The sequence below is a fragment of the Prosopis cineraria genome, unplaced genomic scaffold (assembly GCF_029017545.1).
Source record: "Prosopis cineraria cultivar Desert tree isolate PC_DT_omini unplaced genomic scaffold, ASM2901754v1 PC4, whole genome shotgun sequence".
Taxonomy (NCBI): Eukaryota; Viridiplantae; Streptophyta; class Magnoliopsida; order Fabales; family Fabaceae; genus Prosopis; species Prosopis cineraria.
In genome coordinates this window covers 41125140-41146301 of record NW_026555335.1, presented here as the reverse complement: position 1 = coordinate 41146301, position 21162 = coordinate 41125140, and the positions used below count along the sequence as shown (strand labels likewise).

The following is a 21162-nucleotide window of genomic DNA, read 5'->3' as shown; positions in this document are numbered from 1 at the left end:
GGAAACAAGTTCGAGGAATTTAACCTCGGAATATATAATATATAACATATTGTATGACACAATCGTGGAAAACGACAAAGCCGTGGCCATCCCAGCAATCACTACGCAAGAGATGCATGCTAAATTATTTTGACTGAAACTGAAATGAAATTCGCAGATATTTGTGCAGCCTAGCACATAAATTTGCCTGACTTGCAATCCTGAGGCAGCTTGCCCTTCCACCACCTCATAAAAGTGGTCTCTTCCAACAACACATCCTTCAGAATCCCGTCGCTCGCACCCCACCTGTCGAGTTCATCTTCAAGCTTCTCAACCCCCTCCTTGAATTCTCTATCAAACGCTCCCTTGTTTGTCTTGCTCACCAGCTCCTCCGCCTCAGCCCAGAAGCACGACTCCGAGCAGGCCCCTGTCTCCATTCTCATGGCATGCTCAAGCCATCTCTGTGTGTATCTGTATCGTTTAGGCCTGGCCCTGTCCATGTACGGTCCCGTGTCTTCATTCTTCAAGTGTCTGTAGTAGTTTGCTATGTCCAGTGGCTCCACCAATCGCCGGAACTGAGTTCCCATCTCCACCCACTCTGCCTTGCCTTCGAACTCGTCTGGTAGTTCGTACCTCTTCAGCATTTCGATGATCTCGTCCCACACGCCTGCCAGCACTAGCCTCTTCACATTCGCTTTGAAGTCTTTCTCATCTTTTTGAAGCTTGAACGCGTCGTAGTATCCCACTCCTTGGATTCTACTCACTTCTTTGTAATCTTCAAGCTCCCTCATTGTTGCCTGAGCTTTCACTTTGTCTATCTTTGCCTCGTTTCTGTACTTTTGTTTCTCCAGCTCCCCCGCAGCTCTCAGGCACAGTCTCGCTCTCGTTCCCTGAAATCCCACACGTCATGCGTTCTGTTAGATTCATGCAGAATCAAGACTATGGACCACAAATCTGACAGTATTCTCAGTTTCTGAATTCACGGGGGGTTTGTATTTTTAGTATCAGTGCTTAACCGGTAATTGCCTTACCTAGTTTAGTAACTGAGAATACTATATAAGACTATGCATGTGTAAAACTCGTTCAATGCAGTACATAATAACAATAAATGGCCATTCAACTATTTGTCTTCATTAAAACTCTCAAAAAATAGAGCAGTGCCCAGTGAATTAAGATTTTCTGCGGTCATTAATCATGTATTCTTGAAGAGAGCAACATATAAATATAGAATGAGATCGTACAAGACTCGCTTTTTCTTTTTATACTAACAAATTGTATTTTCCTTTTTCTTTGTCAGTCCCATTTACATTTTGGAGAATAACAACTAAGTCTCAAGCACTGCAAAATGCCAATTAAATGATGTATTTATAATTCCATGGATTTGCAAGTGTACTTTCCCTTTTTGCAACTTAGAAATGATGTATTTATAACTCCTTTTTCACATTTAAAAGGAAACACAAATGTTAATATTTAGAATTAAAAAGTAACAAAGTAGTTATTTTAATAGTTTTATAAGAATTTATATATTTGGCTTTCAATTTTATAATTTTAAACTGATGAATTTTCAATTTATTTTTTAAATTTTAATGATATATTTAACTTAATTAAGTCAATTCATTTACAATCAGATTTGTCAAAAAAAAAAAATGTATGGGACTTTATTGATATTTTAAAATTGATTGGCACTTAAGTTGGATTAATTACTTCCTTTGAATTTAGTTGTCACAGCCCCATTTCGATTTACATCCACCGACACTTATTTAAAACTGGAAAGTGAATATATATCAGACGAACCAACCAATAAAATGATATTAAGAGAAAAGGGAGGGTTTTGTGACTTACGAGTCCAAGATCATTGAGGGCACTGTCAACATTTGCAGCATCATTATCATTATTAGAACAATCACCTGCAGACAAAGGAACCTCCTCAAGCTTATCCAAATAAACCACATTCTGCATCTGGAAGCTCTCTTTAAGTTCCTCTTCATAATTCAAATGCTGCAATACCTTCTCCCTCGCCACTTGATCTCCTTGTCCGTCCTCACTCAACACAGCACTGTGAAACAATACCTGAAGCACGGCCTCTGAGTTCTTCACCACCATCAGTTTTCCATTTCCTGTGCACAACACAAACGTCCCAAATGGCTTGTACGGACTCAGAACCACAAAGTTCTTCACCGTTTCCAGCAGCAAGTTGGTGCTTCCCATGAGACTACAAGCTCGATGGCTCGTCACCATCGCCGCGTTCTTCAGCACGGAGTTGTAAAACTCCGAGTACCTGATCGGTTCCGGTGATGAGGATCTGTTCTTCTGGCTCAGGACCTGGAGAATTGGGTCCATGGTTCGCTCCACAGACAAGAACGGAGCGAGGGAGATTCGCGGCACGATGTCATATCTCAGGACAAAGTGGATGAAATGACGAGACCAGTTTTCTCGTTTGGTCGCGTGAGAAAATATATGGTTCCCGACCAAAGGAGATCCGAAAGTCACACAGACAGGAGGAAGGTTGGGTTTCGTATTCGTTAGTTTCCGGTCTTCCTCTAATTTCCTCAATGTCGCCAGAATCGCAATCGCAGCGCCCGAGGAGTGGCCCGTGAACACTATTCTCTTCTCTTCTTTCGTAGCTTTGTCCAGCTGCATATTCAAGTCACAACTCATCAGTTAATTACCAGAAAACTAACAAACAAACAACGTTGATTTGGCAAGCTGAAGTAGCTGGTTGACTTTGTTTGACTTGGAAGTACCTCTGATTTGAAGGATTGATTGTTGTATATGGCTTCGAATCTGGTGAAGAAGGCTTTGTTGACCTGAGCAGGCTCGTCGTTACCAATGCTTCTGAGTGAGGGAAAGACGGAGAGATCGATTTTGGTGTTGCCGAAAGTTTGATCAGCGTAGAAATCAGAGACGGACCAGTTCGGAGCGAAGCTGATGAAGATGAGTTCAGAAAAAGTGCCGGAACGGTGCTTTTCGGTGAGAAAAGGCTTGCCTTTGTGAGGTTTGAAGGCGCGTTCGCATGCCTTCATGATTGGGTCTTCTCCGATCTCAAGGGCGTCTCCAATTCTCTCGCTTGCCATTTCTCTGCTCTCTGAATGTCTTGTGTTGTGTTGTGAGCGCTTCATGGTGGAGCTCGATGGGATTTAAATAACATAGCGATGGATGCTGAGCATGGCATTGAATTAAGTTGACCAAAAGACTTGGGGCTGAGTTGATTCCAAAAAAACACACGAAATTACGAATACGAATTGTTTAGTCAACAAGACAAGATAAGCGTGTCGAATAATTCTACTAGCCGTAGAAATATAATTAAATAAATAAAATCGCTAACCTTCGCGGAAACTGGAAGGTACAAACCTCGCCCATTCTAAAACGTCAAGAAGTAAAATATAATGACTATTATTGTTATTAATTAATTATCATCAACAGAATCTACCTAAACTAAAAACATTGTTTGGTTACTTCCCCTACGACAGAATTTAGCATTTACTGCTATTATTTGGGCTCCTTGATTTTAATTCAAAAAATTTGTGGTTCTCTTCTCTAAGGAGCTTGGAGAAATGTTTCTGTGAGATAAACCATAGAGAAGAAACCTGTGTGAAGCAGGAAATTAAAGACGTAAAAGAAAAGTCTATGGCAAAATGATGCAGGATGGGGGAGGAAAAAGAGAGAAAATACGAGAAAGAGAATAGGAAAGAGGAAGGAAGAGAGTAGAAACATTAAAAAAAAAAACGCAAATCAATATCAATTGTATAAAATAAATATTTTAAAATAAATTAAGATGTCATTTATAAGACTTAACCTAACCAAAGTATTAAAAGTATAATTATTTTATAAATCTTAATAATTAATATAAATATATTTAAAATAATATAATAATCTAATAAATTACACTTATTTCAATTAAATTTAAAAATCATTTTAATAAAATAAAACATTTTAAATCAAATTAATTCTGTATCCCATCACAGAAAAAGTGTCTTGGTCATTAATTCATTATCTAGGGCCACGAAAGTCCGACTGCAACTTTCCTGGCAATTTCCTGGAAATGTCACGGTGTCAGTAACTACTAGAGTTGCAAAAGAAAAGAATGTGCAATTCATTAACAAAAAGATATATAGCTTGTTTCCTTTTTATTATTGTTTTTCCTCGAAGCCTTGCACTAGGACTTTCATTACTGCCAGAGGGTCCACCTCCAATTTTCTTGGATCTCTCCGGGAAAATGCTACGATTATTTCTGTCCAACTCAAATGCAAAAGGATAATAAACAATAGGTACATATGCATTTGTTTCATTGTATTTTCGTTGAAGGGAATGCAATTCTTAGGCTTCATTTTTTCCATTCATCTCTTGAGAAATTTTATAGAAAAACAATTGGGAGATATTCACACACGCATGTATTCATATCTAGTAAGGCATAAAAAATTCTTCAAAACCTTGCCCCGTGACCCAAGAAGAAAGGGGACAAAGGGAAGGGGAAAAAAGGTGGTTTCGCAGAACCCCCAAAATCATGAGGACAAAAATAATAGTTGACCAACGTCTTCTTAGCATATTTGGTAAACTAGCCACAATCATGTAGATTGCGTGGGTTTGTCAATTCAAAAGACACAAATTTAAATAATAATAGCATATTTCATATAACTATTACCATAATATGCACGGAAATAATCGATTGCTCAACAAAATTTATAGTACCTGGCAAAAAACGTTTATTAGGGATGTTATTCTTCACTACATGGGCAGTTCAAAAACAAAGTTCACAAAAAAGATCATACATTTATAGCTTGAAGGTTTTAGAAGATCTCTAAAAAGACTATAGGTAATGGTTGTTTTAGGTTATTTGTTAGTGTCATGAATCAATATTCTCAACCCATCCATGTTTCTAACTCTAGAAATTGTAACATACAGTTAGCCATGTGTGAAAACTAATCTTAATAGATAAAGACCAACATTGTATAGTAATTGGCTTTCACTTTTATTTATTGTCATTGTAAAAAGAAAAAAAGAAAAAAAATTGATTGAGAATTGTTTTCTTTTTATAGAAAAAGGATTATACTTTTTGAAGGATTCATATTCATTTCGTATATAAGAACTTTTTGATTTCGAAAAGAACCATTTAGTGTTACTGCTTCAATTACACATTTGCTAAGTTGCATGATTTGTAATCTTACACCATTACGTAATCATGAAGCTTGGTCAATGTTCCTAAGAAGCATTACAGATGCACTAATCTTTAGTGTATGTTTATGCAGAGATAAATCAGAACTATTAATCATTGAGAAATTTAGTTTTATAAAGACCCTTAAATGAGTCACTGCTCTATGATGATATGCAAGCAGAGTTGCAACTTAAATATTGATAAATCATAATTCAATTGACTATACTTGTTTTTGGAATATTAATAAATCATAATTTGAATTTTCACAAGTTATAAGCTGAATTACTACTTGCAAACGCCAAAACTCCGGTGACGGACATGGTGGGTGGCAGTAAGGGAAGGATATTTTGGTGATTGGTGAAGAAAATTTAATTGCAATTTCACATTATATTGGTCCTTTTCTGATTACAACTTTTTTTTGCAAGTCCTTGAATAATATTCTCTCCCAAAAAAAGGGAGCTAAGGCCGGAATGTTTACAAAAATAAAATGGAGATGAAAATAATCAGTATGTTTTTTATGGACGAGATTAGAGTTGTTAATTAGGACTAGTTCAGGATTTAAACGGGCTAATTTTATGAAGTCTAATTGTACCTTGGGACTTCATTTTGGCCATCTCGACCTTAGCCCTCAAAGCCTTGACCCTATTTTTTAATTTAAAATATTTATTTGAAATTACAAAAAGTTATCACATATAACATTAAGTATAAAATAAACAAATTTAAGACAATTCACATAATAATAAATTTAAGTCTAACAAAAAATAACAATATCATAAAATCAGCATTGATAATAATTAAACTTTGCTAACATTATTGTCATGAATATTAATATAATTTGATTCTTCCTTTTGAGTTGAAGTCTAAAGGATCAATTGAAGAGAGAAGGAATGAGAACCCACTTGAGAGTCAAATGAAATGAAATTAGGTTTTAAACCTTTAATGATATTTAATTTTTTTTATCATGTTAAAACTAATATATATATATATATATATATAAGGGCTTAAATGGGTTGGCCTTGACTTTAATGGGCCGACCCTTTTATTTTAAGAAGCCTAATTTATCATTTTATAGATTAAAGGAGCAGCTCAACCCTAAATTTTGTCAAGCCTAAAGGGTTGGCCTAACGGATTCAGCCTTAATCAACAGCTCTAAATAGGATCTCTTTTTTATCTTTTTTAAATTTCTTGCTATTTTTGAGTAGAGAACAATATAACATCCATATAAAATCCACTTAGATGGTACATATTATTAGAGGCAATCATGTTTAAGACACGATTGAACATTAAATGCCGGCACCTCTTATAATATCTCAAAATTTAACCCAAAATTAATTAAGCTAATTAAAGGTAAATTAGTACTTTTAAAAAAATATTTAGAGAAAAATAATTTTTGGTTAGGGGATTATTATTTGGATCTAATCTAGATAAAATTTTAAATTATGATTTTTTTAGAAAGTAGAGATAGTAATAATATTATTATTAAAAAAGAAAAAAGAAAGAAGAAGGAAAAGGAATATTGAATTAAAAAAAATTAAGAGAGGGGGGACGGAAATTCCGTGTGTGTGTTTAGTGTATAAATAATAATAATAATAATAATAATAATAATGAGAATTCTGCTGTGGGACTCACACTTCAAAAAAAAAAAAAAAAACACGCCTCTTTTCTCTTCATTTTCCTTCTTTCTTCATTTGGCCATAGGGAGCTGAATTAAAAAATGAAGCTCCATAATAAAATATTTTAAATAAAATTTTAAGTATTTTAAAATGATATAAGTATTCTAAATATTTTTTAATCATATTTTTTCTTTATTTTTATATTTTCAGATTATGCAAAATCTAGGTTTGAAATAGTGATAAATTTTTTATGAATAAATATAGTTATTGAGGTTGTTGATAGTATAATAAATATTCTATAGCATTATTTTATTGATAAAATTAAAATTTGAGGCTTTTGAGTTAATCCATAAACTCTTATGGTTAGAGTTTTGGTAAATTTAAAATTATAAGTTGATTTATTAACTACTAGAGGATTATTTGGGAGTATAAATATATTATCAAGGTTATAAAATGATGATTCTAGGCTTGAAACTAAGTTTATAATTTTTAGTTATTTTTAGGTTGGAATTTTTGAAAATAAAAAGAGAAATTTTGATATTAGAAAATTGTTTGAAAGATGACTTTAGTCAAACTTTAATGAAACTATTGCGAAGGAAGCTATTAAACCAAGTTGATAGGTTCAAGTATATGAAATTAAATTTTAAAATTTAAGAGGCTAAGACTAAGGTTTGGAAAAAAAATACTTTAGTGTTGGAATTTGAGTGAAAATTGCATTAATAATATTATTGACATGTTGTGATATAATTATCTATAGATTAATTGTTATTTGGCACCAATCAAGCTTTGAAAAGTTTGAAAGTTGTTGTAATTTAAAGGGTAACCTTTGACCTTTTAAAGATTGATGTAATTGAAGAAAATCTATTTTATGCATTTGTGTGTTAATTAATTATTTATGTTTGTGAAACAAATGAATATGTATATATATATATATATATATTTAAATTTTGAAATTTTTATTTGTAATGCTTATGTGGCCTTATTGAGATCCAATAATTTGTGACTAAGTTAATTGTGATACATGTAAAGAATTTGAGTATGATAGCCGTATGTGGAAAAAAAAATGGATATGAAAACTTTCTTGTAATGTGAATTGTTAATATTAATTTATGCTCTCGTGAGATAATGTGATATGATTTGAGTAATGAAATTGAGGATTGATGATGATGTGCATACTCCTAATTATAAATTATGGATTATACATGATTATAAATTGTGTATGAGCATGTTAAGGTTTTATATGATGTTAATATGATTTATATCGTAATATGAAAATCAATACATGAGGCATGATTGAAATATGATGATTCTTGATACTTGTTGAATAAGAGTATTGATAGATATGTGGGATAGTTATGAATTATATATATGAGAGGTATTGAAACACGTCTTTTCATGAGCATGATTATATCATGGGAATTCGCCTTAGTGAAGGAGCTAGTAATTGTGCAAGATGCATATGACACTTAGCTATTAATTGATAATTCTAAGCGTTATGGCTAATACTTACCTTTTAAAGTATTATGGCCTTGTTTTTATTAAGGGACTTAACCCTACTGACCTACCTAGAGTTTTGAATATGACACTCCATAATGTGTGATTTGAGGAAAACCGTGTTCATAAGTGAGTAAGGTAATCGTAGCCTAATAGCCCCTCACGATATGATTAAGATCCTAAGTAGTCTCACCACATGGACGATCCCTTTCAATTATTAGCCCATGGATTTCATGTCAGAGAAAATAAGAGGGAATGTAAGGAAGAAATTGATAATGCATTTTATTATTATTATGCCATTTGAGTGATTGATGGCTATGTTTGAGATTATGATTGTAATTATGAAAATAAAAACATATATGTGAACAATGTATATATGGCCACTTGTGCCAATTTTGTCGGAACATTCAGTACTTGCGGGCAATTGTACCAATTTTTGTACTTGACTTTATTCTTGAGATTATTCACATGAGTTAGATGTTAATCTAATTAGCATAAACTTGATATGATTGTTTACATGGTTATCTTGATGAATTTATTGGCCACTTACATTCATGATTAATTATTATGTATTTGTATAACTTAGATGTACCTTGATTATTGAGTGGTTATATTCACCTCTCTGACCCTCTCTTTTAACATATTACAAGAGCTAACTCATTTGAAAATAACAAAGGAAAGGAGCATCAGGCTAAGTGATAATAATCACTTCTGTAGGCCCTCGCTTTTATTTTGATATGTCTATTCAATTTATGATATCGTCAAGTAGAATAATATATTCTTGATCCACTTGCATTATGAGTTTTGTGTTAGGTGAAAATGTATTTTGGGCCCTTAAAAATGTGGTTTGATGCTTATGTTTATATTATATGCTTGATTTGATAACTTGAATATTGTTATGGTCTCCCCTTATAATTTTTATGTCCAAAGGTAAGTAGTTGATATTATATGAATGAAAAGAAAAATTTATGCATTTGATGAGCCATTGATGAATAGGTAATATATAAAGTATGATGACTAGGTATTAATCATTATAATAAATGTGATTGAAACCTTGACTCTTCGCTACCAGTTAGGAGGGATTTAAATAGCCAAGTGTTATATTAGTGAATATATATATATATATATATATTATGTGGAGTAGGGCACGGAGATAAAATAAGAGGAAAAGTTTTTCTCCCATCTTAAATTCTTGAAATGTGTTTCTTAATGCTTAATCAATCTTAAGCTTTCGCACATTTTTAATTGAATGGTGTGAGCTCTTGAAATATTTTTAAAAACTTAGGATCCCTTAATTTTAAATAATTTGTGAAAATACATACTAAGGATTTATTTAGTTTAATTGCTATATGATAACCTTTTTTGATTAGTGCTTGATTAACTATGATTAGTGTGATAATTTAAGTTTTACTTTAAGACAGTCTTACACCTCTCACTGCAAAAATTAGAATATTAGTTCATCAAACTGTAAGTCTCGTTGGAGTCAATCTCATTAGTGTATTTCGCTTCTAAACTTGCCATGCAGATGTAAATGAGCAGATCACACAAAAGCTCGGTTCCTTCATTCTCTAACTTCATAAAATGCTTTGGAGGATTTTCTCTCTGAGTTCACACGCTTGGTTTTTCTTCACACCCCGGTGTTTCAAATCTTTATTTTTCTGCTTTTAGTTTTATTGTAGCTACAATGCTGCTTCATTATTTGAATTGAACTAGACTGATGAAGGTTTTAAAAATATCGTGTACATTACTCATAACTAAGATCTAAAACCAATTGACTTCACAAACAATTTGTCACTGACAAGGGCAATACAAACGAAGCAGCCCCCTCATCCAAACAACTAGCCAAACATGCTCTCAGATCCCCTGCTTCCACAATGAAGTGAAGCAAGCTATTCCCATGTGCTTGCTCCTATTACTGATTCCCTCTTTTCTTACTAGTTTTTCAGCTTTTTAACTGTCTTCAATGATGATTTCAAAGTGACTCAGATTTTATAATATCTTTTGAATTAGAAAATTACTTGGCGTAATAGGAAGGAAAAGAGATATTATAGATGGAGTGGGCTCCTCTCAAAGGAGAGAAGCCTCCTCTGCCTCTTTGAAACAGAAAAAAATCTAAATTATTTAAATTTAATAATTTTATTTTATTTTTTATTTATATTTTTAAATTAAAAAATATATAAAAATTTTAAAAAAATTAATAAATATACTAATCAATTTAAAAGTTTATATTTAATATAGATACTTTAAATTTAATATAAAAAATTTAAATTAACTTTTTAAATATATTCTGCACGGTGTAATTTGTTAAAATAATTTAAAATTAATTTTAAACTATTTGTATTAAATATGAACTTTTAAATTGATTAATATATTTATTAAAAAAATTTTAGAATTTTCATACACTTTTTAATTTAAAAATATAAATAAAATATAAAAATAAAATTATTAAATCTGAACCATCCAGATTAAATCTGGACGGTCCAAATTTTTCTCTGCCTGCTTCTCTCTGACTCCATTATAGATATAGTATACAGGCATTGGTCAAGTATCTAACAGAGACACAGTTAAACGATCGTCATTCACCGCGTTAACCTTAGCTGTGTCTGTCCAGTACAAAACGGTGATTTATCACGCTGTAGGACTGCAAGTGGGAAATTGGGTGCTGTTTGAGGATCCCTAAAAGGCAAAGCCTCGCTGTTTGTCCCATCAATCAAAATCAAGCCTTTCCCGCTTAACTCAGCAAACAATCCTGAAAAATTTGGGATGCTAGCTAGTTGGGATGACGGTGGTTGCACGCACAAGATTCCTTGGGCAACCTAAGCCCCCAGGTCTCAATGAGGGGCAGATCATAGATGATAACATGAAGTTGCAGGGAGCAACCACAAAATTTATAGACGGAAATGTTACCAGAAATTGAAGTATCACCGTGTAAAAAAATACTTTTATTAATTTTGTAACAAAACTCATCTTTACAGAGGCGACATCCGCTAGTGGGGGCAAAAATCGTGACTCTAGGACCATCAGTAAATCTTTTACGGCTAGTGTGTCTACACGAGAGGCTCCGGGACACGAATAACGTATAGGGCAAACGGAGACAAAGAATGCACTAATCAATATCTGCTTGTAATCTAGATCTCTTGGAGGGCATGGAAGACGGTGACAATGGTGACAATCGAGCTGATAATGAATCAGAGGGATTACACTTCGTTGATTGCAGCGTAGATGGAGATGAACTGTGATCATCGGATCGCCTTCTTTTTTGAGATCTTTTCTCCTTTCTCCTCATTTCACTTGTCATGATGAAATCAGTCAAGCGTTTCACATCTGATAGCTTCACTGGCTTCAATAGAAATTCCTCTGCTCCTTCCTCCAAACACCTGACAAACAAAAGCATAAAGAATTGTTAGATGGAAATTTTCAACAAACAAAATTATCTCAGCAGGATTGATTTTCTGTTGCATAGTCAAAATGTGGTTATATTGCCAGCCGTAACGTGTCATACCAAAGCGTTTGACAAAGAACATAATACAAGTGAAGTTCCTTGATTATTTGAAATTGGTTATAAGAAACATAACATATGAAAGAACTATAATAGCAACAGTTGCAGAGTGCTTGTACAATACAGTTCCTTAATTATTTAAAATTGGTTAAAAGAAACATACCATGTGAAAGAACTATAATAGCAACAGTTGCAGAGTGCTTGTACAATACAATTGTCTATCAGAGAAATAGAATCTGGATTTAATCATGCATCAATAATTGAAGCCAGGAATGCAAATCAAAAGAAACACGTTAGGTTACGCTCGGAGACATGCTTCTGACATCATCAAATCGTGTTAGTCAAACGTATATTTGATTTACCAAAGTCCCACTTACAATTCAAATTTTACCATTTTAGATGCTTAAGGCACATCATACAATGAAATCGAATATAATCAAATTAATTAAGAAGATCGGTTCACGCGACAAACTAGCAAGAAATTGTTCAATCATTCAGAAACATACCTATCAATTCGAGTCAAAATGTTCTCAGAAGACATGATCACCACCGGAATCTCTCTAAAAATAGATGACTCCTGCTGAAAACAACACACGATAAGAGCAAAAGGTTAGCTATGAATTACAGTTTGAATGGATTCTTCAGAACTTATAGCAGAAAAGAAGGGAAGTCTTGATAGAAAGTAAAAAGAACTACCAACCTTGATCTTCTTAAGAAGTTCAAATCCTGTCATCCCCGGCATGGAATAGTCCGTCATGATCAGATTAACCTTCGCACTCTGACCACCACAGCCATCAAGTAACAAGGTCAGCCTCAATTCCAAATATTAATAACGCCGTAAATGTAACTAGTCTTCCAAAATCACATATCCTTACATTAAAGCCAATGGAGTTCTCATCTCCATCCAATCCCAAGTATTGCAAAGCTCTGGTTCCACTCTCCACGACCGTCACTGCAGATTCCCAAACCAGGCAACTTCACAATCCGATCGAAACCCAAAGAAAGTAAAAAAACCCTCTGTGGAAGGAACAGGATCGATATCTTACCTTTGCAAGAAGAAATTTTGAGCAAGCGTTCGATGACCTTACGATCGACATGACTGTCATCGACGGCTAGAACATGGAGTTCCTGAGAACCTGAAGGCGATTCATCCAGGACCTGAGGCAAATTGACCCTGAAAAGGTCACCGGCGATGGTCATCTCCGATGTAGAGACGGATGCTTTGGACGAAACGAGAAATGAGAAGTAGAAAGTGGGAAGACGAAATGAAATGAGAAGGGAAAGGAAGGAGAAGTTTTTAAAAGAGGCAAGAGATGGTAGAGGTTTGATTGACAGGAAAGGGAAGAGATTCGGGTGATCCAAATCTGAGAGATCTTTGCAAATCTACGAGACAGGATTACGCCACCACCTCTTGTCTGTTCCTTCTCTCTCAATATCCCCCTTTTCATATCTTTTCTCGTTTTCTTTGTGCTCCTCACAGTCCCCACCGCACAATTACCCCTAACAAATCCTGAAAAATGACGCGCACCTTCACAGGATTTGATGTGGATGGATAAAACAAATTCTCTCATTTTTCGTCATTAATAATTACATTGAATTACATTTCACCTGATTATTCTTCAAAATAAGCATTACCCTTGTCCTGTCCTATTTGTTTGACAAAAAGTGACGTTGATTGCAAAATGTTAAAATAATAATAATAATAATTTTTCTATTTAATATATAAGAAATCATTTATATAGATAATTATGTGGCTCACCATCTTTCTTTTAATTAATAATAATACGATTAAGTTAAAACATTTAACAAATAAAGCAGCATAATAATTTTTTAAAAAATATGTACAACAAATATTTCTAACACTTTATAAACTGGATGGAATTAAGTAATACATAGTGCATAAATATTTCACTGAATTGTTATGAATTGTATATTGAATATATATCCCTTGCTTTAAAAATGGAAAACATTTTTAAGTTAATTTTATTTCCATTAAATTAGTTAATTGTTTGTAAATCAACACTATTTTTCTATATTTAAACTTATTTAATAAAGTATATTTACTCAAAAAACATTAAAAATGCCTTAACGGAGGGAATATAAATTAACATTAATGATTTTCGAAAAAATTCTAATGTTACATTTGTTAAAGATGGCAGGTGTAAACTTTTAATATTAGTATTGGCCAAAAAAAACTTTTAATATTAGTAAATCTTAAATTTGTCCATCACTACCACTTTAAATTGATTTTTTTTTTCTGACCTGCACTTTAGATTGAATATCTGACTTATTTCAATCTACTTAATTTAAATAAATCAACCTTTGACCGTGATTTATGGTGCTTATGAAGTTTTAAAATCTTTATATTTCAGGTTCAGTGTAGAACTTCCCTTGTCCTTTTTTTTTTGGTGCACTATTTATAGCCTGATTTATTGATATTATAAGAATATTTCTTACCAAATAATATAAAAATACTTCTGGAAATCATAATTATGGGGGAAAAAAACATTTAGCCATTATGTGTAAATTTCATTAGATTTGGGTCATTGTTGGTTATTTGAGAGGTTTGTTCCAGTCCTGTGGCTGCCGCGGGTATCAAGAAACCAGCAGTTGTTTTGACTTGAACTACTTTTTGCACAATTTATTTGTTTGTTTATTATAAAGCTTTGCGTTTTTTTTTCCCCCTCCGTATTGTATTGGATCCACTTTCTTTCTTCTCCCGCCTCGGTGTGTTCAGCCCATGATTGTGCGAAATTAATTTATCTTTGTTATGTCATAAATGAAGTTTTAAAATATTCGTGATTCCTAATAAAGGTTGACTTTTCTCTATGACCAGCATACATTTAAAATCGTATAGCATCATGTCTACCCTACTCCTACTTATAGTTATAACATGATACTATAGAAGTTCTGGTGCTGGAAAAAATAGACTGAACTGTAGTAATTGATCCGGAGTGACTTTCAATATTTTTGGAGAGAGATGTTTAAATTATTAATAGTATGAAAATGAAAATCAAAATAATCAGAAATCAGAAATAAAGCTAAAGAGAGGGAAAAGAAAGCGTGGGCATGACGGAAGCCGGAAGCCCACCGTACCCCCAGCGTATCCGAGGTGGATCCGCTGAAAAGCCCTCCCTTCCATGTTGTTTTATTGATGGGAAACGACAATAAAATCTTTCACATTATATAAATATTAATTTATTTTTTAAAATATTATAATTTTAATAAAATTTTAAAAAAAAATTATGTCAACGAATTTTAAAATAAAAAATTATATTATTTTTATTAAAAATAATAAGTTCTAATCACAAGAGTTGGATAATAAATTATAATTTATTAAATATAATTTTATTATTGAAAAATAAATTTCAATTACAATTTTTACTTAAAAAATAATAATTTTTGTTTTATAAATCAAAAAAATAAATAATAAATACTAATTTATTAAGTGTAATTTTTATTATTAAAAAATTCTCAAAATAACAAACCACATTCACAACTTTTGTTCAAAAAATGTAAGAATTGAATAAGAAATTATAAATTGTCAATAAGGATGAAATAATTTTTTCAATTTAAATTTTATTGACAAAGAGATCTTTAAAAACTTCATTAAAATTATGACATTTTGAGGGATCAAATTATCATTAATATAATTCAGGAGAATTTTATTATTATTTTTCCTTTATTTATTTAATTTTTTATAGAAATTAATTATTTAATTAGTATAATTTTGATTTAATTGTAATTCAATCCTTTAATTTTAACTTATTATAACTAAGTCTTTATAATTTTAACTCAGTTGTATTTTAATTTTTAAACTTTAACTTGATATAATTCAGTACTTATAATTTTAACAATTTAAAATATTGATCTTTATATTTTGAAAAATAAAATTATAAATATTATTTTTAAAATATACAAGGATTAATATTTTAAATCATTAGAAATTTTAATTTTAAAATAATTTTAATTTATAATTTTATTTTTTAAAATATAAAGATCATTTTTAAAATTATTAAAAGTATAGAAGTTGAGTTACATCCAGTTAAAGTTTAAAAATTAAGCTATAATCAAATCAAAACTATAAAAATTAATTTGCAATAGGTTAAAATTTGAAAATTAAATTACAAATGAATTAAATTTGTGGTATCTAGATGATTAATTTTTCCTCAATTTTTTTAGGGTGAGGAAAAAGAAGTAAGATAAAATGACAAATATATCTCTTAAAAATAGGTAGGTAATGAAATAAGGAAAAATATAATTTTAAATTCTTAAATTTTGCTCGAGTTTTATTACAAGTTCCTGCACTTTTTTTCGGTGGTTTATATTCTTACACTTTTATTTTTTAATATTCTAAGTCCGTATAACATTGCTCTTGGAGAGGATTTATAAAGTCAAAAAATAAAATTATAAAGACTTAAAATATCAAAAAAATACATGAATTTATGACAAAACTCGAGTAAAATGCAGGTACTTAAGATTATATTTTTCATAAAAAAATAATCTTTAAAGACTTATTTATCATAATTTTTCTTGCAAAATTATTTTCTGACCTTCTATGAAACAATAGAAAGTATAGTTTATTAAAATTTAAATTAAAATTATTAATAAAAAATGTAAAGTTATTAATATAAGAAATGTGGTTGTTATTGTTCGTCGAAGTTATACTCAATTATGCTGTTAAATTATAATTGCTGTCTAAGCTGAGTTGTTAATATATATATATATATATATATAGGAAACTTGTTTGTTATTATATAACTAAACTAAGAACGATACTTTATATATTAATAATTTTAATTTAAACATTAACAATTATGCTTTTTATTACTTTGTATAGGGTTTATAAATGTGAGTTTTACAACAAAATCATGACACACAAGCCTGTAAGATCTAAAAGTAATTATCAATAGGTTGATCAATAAACATTGAAACAATATCTCGACTAGTTTAACAGAATATTTTGTTAATAGCCAATATAACCATGATTATGGCTATTAATTATTAATCTAGCATCTTAATTGATTCAACGACGGATTCAAATTTAAATACAATGTAGAAGATGAATTAGATGGGGCCTCTTCAAAGATCTTGCCTTGTGTTGAGTCAGACTGTTGGCATAAAATATAATTTTAATTTTAATTTATGTTATTAAAAAAATTTAATTTATAAAAAATAATTTGCATTGGATGGCATTGTAGAAGTACAGTGCCGATCCAATGCAAATTACAAGGGAAAGAGAACACTCATTGATTCTTTATATTACTTGTGAGGATAATTTGCAAAATTATTTGTTTCTGAAATTTGTTGTTGGGTTATACTGTATGTTTTCATTCTTATTTTTAAAAATACATGATGGTTTTTTTTTGGGCCAAACATGGTGTTTAATTTTTCTGGCAATTGTATTTTGCTTTTGCTTCCTTCAACTAATTTTGAGTTTGGTTGTTAGGTTTCTTTTAATCTTCTCTAACTTCATTCATTACTATTTTTTATATTTTATTAGTTTTCCCTTTTTTATTGAGTTAAATTTTATTAATTTTATTTATGGAATTTTCGTTTGGGGCTTTGAAGTCCTTGGGTTCTGGTTTTTCTGTTTGTTTTAAATGGTAGATATTGTTCCCAAATTCTGACCCAGTTTACAGTACAAGAAGGCAATATTAAGAGTAAAGAAGAAAAATTGTTGTTCATTCAATTGTTGATCTACAGTGATATGATAGATTTTATAATGTTGACAGATTTTTACGTACATCTCTCTCAATATATATTTCTTTTATTAAAAAATATATTAATTAAATCTCACCACTAATAAAATAATTATTTATTTTTAAATTCATCATGTAATATTATATTTATTTTTATTTATAATAAAGTGATTCACCTTAAAAAAATATAAAATAATCTATTTAATAAGAATACTTTTAAAAAAAATAATAATTATATCTTAAAATATTTAAAATATTTTACATTTTTAAATATTTAAATTTTAAAAAATATTTTTAAATTTTTAATGGAAGTAGTATTGGCTTTCATTTATTTATTTATAAAAGAGAATAACATTATAAAACACGACGCAATCCGGTGCGGGACGATCCCTCTGAGGTCTGGGTCATGTTTTGTTGCGTGGGTCGTTCGATTTTCTACGTCCTCGCAATCCTGGGTCCTTTCTCTAACGTCAGTCTTTCTGTCAAACCTGACTCCAAAATATATGCCGATCCACTCAGATCGAACTCATGATTCCTTAATCGCTTTTATTCATTGATTATTTCTATGCATAAAATCACTTGCACCCTTCATAAACAAATCCTACGAATATATATATATATATTGATTCCCCGTTGTATTCACACTTTATATCCATTTTGATTTGATGGGCATCTTTTCTTCTTCGTCGCCGTGATCTGCCAAAGACCCCATGTCATAACAAACAAATATGCTTTGCTTTCAATTTTATTAGCCTCATCGCAAATCTCCGCGTGTCCCTGGCGCCATTTCCAACTTATTCTACACCTCACAAATTGGAAGCTACGCCTTTGTTTTGCTGCTGTTCTGACTGTTCCGTTTCTTTCTCTTGGTTTTTTTTTTTTTTTGGTTCTGCTTTCAGGTTTGGCGTGTTAGTACATTTGTATAGGCTTTGAGCCCCCCCCTGGCTTTTACTATTAGTGTGTGTATTTTTTTTTTATGATTAATAAAATTGACTTGTATGTTGGCAAAACAAAACAAAACAAAAGTATGTAAATATGAATTACTCCCCTAATCTTTATATATAAAATATTTGTAACTAAATTATGTAAAATAATAAAAATTTATTATCTAATTAAAAATATAATAACATTTCAATTTTGCTCCTAATTATTATAAATAAAAAATAATTTTTTATTTTTTAAAATAAATTAATGAGAGTACTCATCTTTTTTTCTTTTCATTTTAATAAGGGCATAATGATTTATTTATTAAAACATATGTTAACAATTTCTTATATTTAGAGACAAAAAATATTTTAAAATATATCTTATATATAAGGATAAATAGAGTAATTCATTAACAATTGAATGCAAAATTTAATGGGGAAAACTTCTGCTCTTAAACGATAAAAAATGTCTTTTCTATACGACTATTTGACTAGGTCAAATTAGGGATGATTATTTCAAAAATATTTTTTTCATTCACATGAACTTAAACTTGAAATTTTGTATTGAAGTAGTTGTGGACTTGTGGTGTTCTCTATGATAACACTTATTGTCATAAAAAAACAAATTATGTGCTTCTAAAGGGCACGTTGCAAGAAGCTAGAGAGAGGGGAGAGAGGCATTTGGGGCAATCCATATGATCTTCCAAGCATCTTACTATCTTATTTGGTTGCCCTCTTATCTTACAAATATTAATTGTAACATTAAGTCAAATTTCTTGTTTCTCGTTGATACAACCTTGAAGGTCTCCCAAGTCCCATTGCTCGTTTATACTATACTTGACTCACAAGGAAAACTTAAAAGAAGAAAAAAATAGAGAGAAGTAAATTTCTCCCATTATGTTTGGCTAAGAGAGAAAAAACAAGGAGAGAAGAAAAGTTATTAATTTTATATAATCAATAATAACTTTATTATTTGTAAAAATCACTCAAGTAATGACGTTTGGGAGGAAGATCTGAACCAAAAGATTCATCTGAATACTATTATGCTTTTAGAATGCCCACATCCTTATGATGACTCTATACATGAGAATGCTCAAGAAGACCCCTTTGAAGATCATAGCTAAGCACACACCTCAAAGACTTTCACTACTATTCAGAGAAATAGGAAAAATATAAAAGTAGAGGTGGACGGTGATTTGCAAATCCCTTCAAAGATTGGCAATCTTAGAGTTGGGCCAGTCTCCTCAACTAATTCTAAACTTAGAGCCATGTTTGAGGATAGCTCAGAAGAAGCAAACTCTCATCAACATGGAAATAATGAGCTTATATTGGTAGCAATAAAGATTACTAAAGATGACATTAAGATATTAAATGATGATGAGGAGCAGCAGTCTGCCAAGAAATCTCCTCCTTCTCCTCCTTATTTATTTAGCATCAACTACACAACAGCATTCAAGGATTTGATAAGGTGGAATCCTAACCTTGTACTTTCTCCTACCTCTTTACTAAAATTTTAGAATTTAGGGATATCTTTAAGCCTCCCAAGAAGTTCAATCCTAGGCTAGTTTGGGATGACAATGGTACCAGCTCAACTTATACTCCATCACCCAATTTGTTTGTACCTATAATCTTGTCTACACCCCTTGTTGATGACGAAAAGGGGGAGGAGAGTAAAGATGCAAAGGTTTAATTTGGGAAGTGCCAAGGTATAGAGAAAAGGGTACAAGTTAGCAAGCCTTAGAGGAAGTGATTTGGGATTCAGGAAGTGAGTAGCATAAGGGTGAGCCTGTGTAAGGAGGAAGAGAAGTGCTCCTTCTAGACCTAGAAAGTTTAGACCAAAAGTTATAAAGGATACCTTTGAGCCTAACATTACTAAGCCCAAACCATCGTCCAAGCCATCTCAGACCAAGCCTCAATCATCTCAGCCTCCTTCATACGAATGACTTCCTCGACCTTTATCTCCTACTACCAAGAAATTTCATAAGTTAATAGATTTCTTTAAAACCATCTTCAAGGATTGAACAGTGTGCTTATGTGATTGCACCTTTGTTATTAACATGTTGCCTTTGTATTGTGTAATTATCCCTTCATTTTGTATATATTTTTAAGAGCATTTCTTCAATAAATCTATGTTATTTATTCTTGTTTAATTATCTAATTTAGGAAGAGACTAAAGTCTTTCTAGGACTAATGAAGTGCCTCTTAGTTTTGTGATTATCAACAAATGGGAGAACTGTTAAATCTTGATTTTAATGATTACAAGATAAAGAGAAAACCATGTTTCATAGGTTATTTAATCATAACAATCTAAGAGTAAGGTAATTGATTAAATAATGGAATCTAAACTGACCTAAGAAGTAGCTTATAGTATCCTAAATCTAAATTTTTTCAAGATTAGAGCTCCCTCTCTTGCTTTTGAGATTAAAGAGTTGAGCAGTAAAAATATGTTTCGTGAGCATTATTAGTGATGTGGTATATTGTATAGGTCTATTTTAGTTTATTGAGTATGGTCTAGGTGGTCTTTGCAACTTTTAGCTTGTGGTTAGAGTTTTTGGACACTCCAGTCATGTGTAATTGTGAAAAAAAAGTGAATTTTAAAATGAGTGTCCAACTTTTGAGTGAGAAATAATTTGAGTGTAAAAATAAAATCATTAGCTAGAGCCATGAGAAAGCTTTATGTAGACACATAGATCGTCTTAATTAGACATCAAATGGAGAAATGAGGTGTGTCAAAAATTTTCCCAGTTGCTATCAAATGACAGTAAAACCTACTTCTAAAATCGTGCAATGCGCCATG

At 31.3% G+C, this 21162-nt stretch overlaps 2 protein-coding genes across 3 annotated transcripts; both read right to left on the bottom strand.

The window, feature by feature from the left end:
• LOC129308027 (protein EDS1L-like) lies at positions 1–3113 on the bottom strand. The gene is made up of 3 exons (XM_054948988.1): positions 2724–3113; positions 1822–2613; positions 1–869 (listed from the first exon to the last, which is right to left on the bottom strand). Exons 1-3 carry the CDS (start codon positions 3096–3098, stop codon positions 171–173), a joined length of 1866 nt encoding a protein of 621 aa, XP_054804963.1. The 5' UTR covers positions 3099–3113; the 3' UTR covers positions 1–170.
• Positions 3114–11157: 8044 nt separating this feature from the next.
• LOC129309101 (two-component response regulator ARR6-like) lies at positions 11158–13208 on the bottom strand. Of its 2 annotated transcripts, none has more exons than XM_054950480.1 (5): positions 12784–13208; positions 12613–12689; positions 12438–12515; positions 12244–12314; positions 11158–11615 (listed from the first exon to the last, which is right to left on the bottom strand). In XM_054950480.1, exons 1-5 carry the CDS (start codon positions 12935–12937, stop codon positions 11345–11347), a joined length of 651 nt encoding a protein of 216 aa, XP_054806455.1. In that variant the 5' UTR covers positions 12938–13208; the 3' UTR covers positions 11158–11344. The 2 variants fall into 2 exon arrangements, with proteins under 2 accessions (XP_054806455.1, XP_054806454.1); XM_054950479.1 differs by having other exon boundaries at positions 12244–12317; positions 12784–13206.
• Positions 13209–21162: the final 7954 nt, after the last annotated feature.

Bases quoted from the DNA above. Each gene is read 5' to 3' on its own strand.
- LOC129308027 (XM_054948988.1), bottom strand. From the start codon at position 3,098: ATGAAGCGCTCACAACACAACACAAGACATTCAGAGAGCAGAGAAATG. The intron at 2,614-2,723 runs GTACTTCCAAGT...TTGAATATGCAG, and splicing joins ATCAATCCTTCAAATCAGAG to CTGGACAAAGCTACGAAAGA. The intron at 870-1,821 runs GTAAGTCACAAA...GTGGGATTTCAG, and splicing joins CCCTCAATGATCTTGGACTC to GGAACGAGAGCGAGACTGTG.
- LOC129309101 (XM_054950479.1), bottom strand. From the start codon at position 12,937: ATGACCATCGCCGGTGACCTTTTCAGGGTCAATTTGCCTCAGGTCCTG. The intron at 12,690-12,783 runs GTAAGATATCGA...GGGAATCTGCAG, and splicing joins CAAAATTTCTTCTTGCAAAG to TGACGGTCGTGGAGAGTGGA. The intron at 12,516-12,612 runs GTAAGGATATGT...TGTGGTGGTCAG, and splicing joins AGAACTCCATTGGCTTTAAT to AGTGCGAAGGTTAATCTGAT.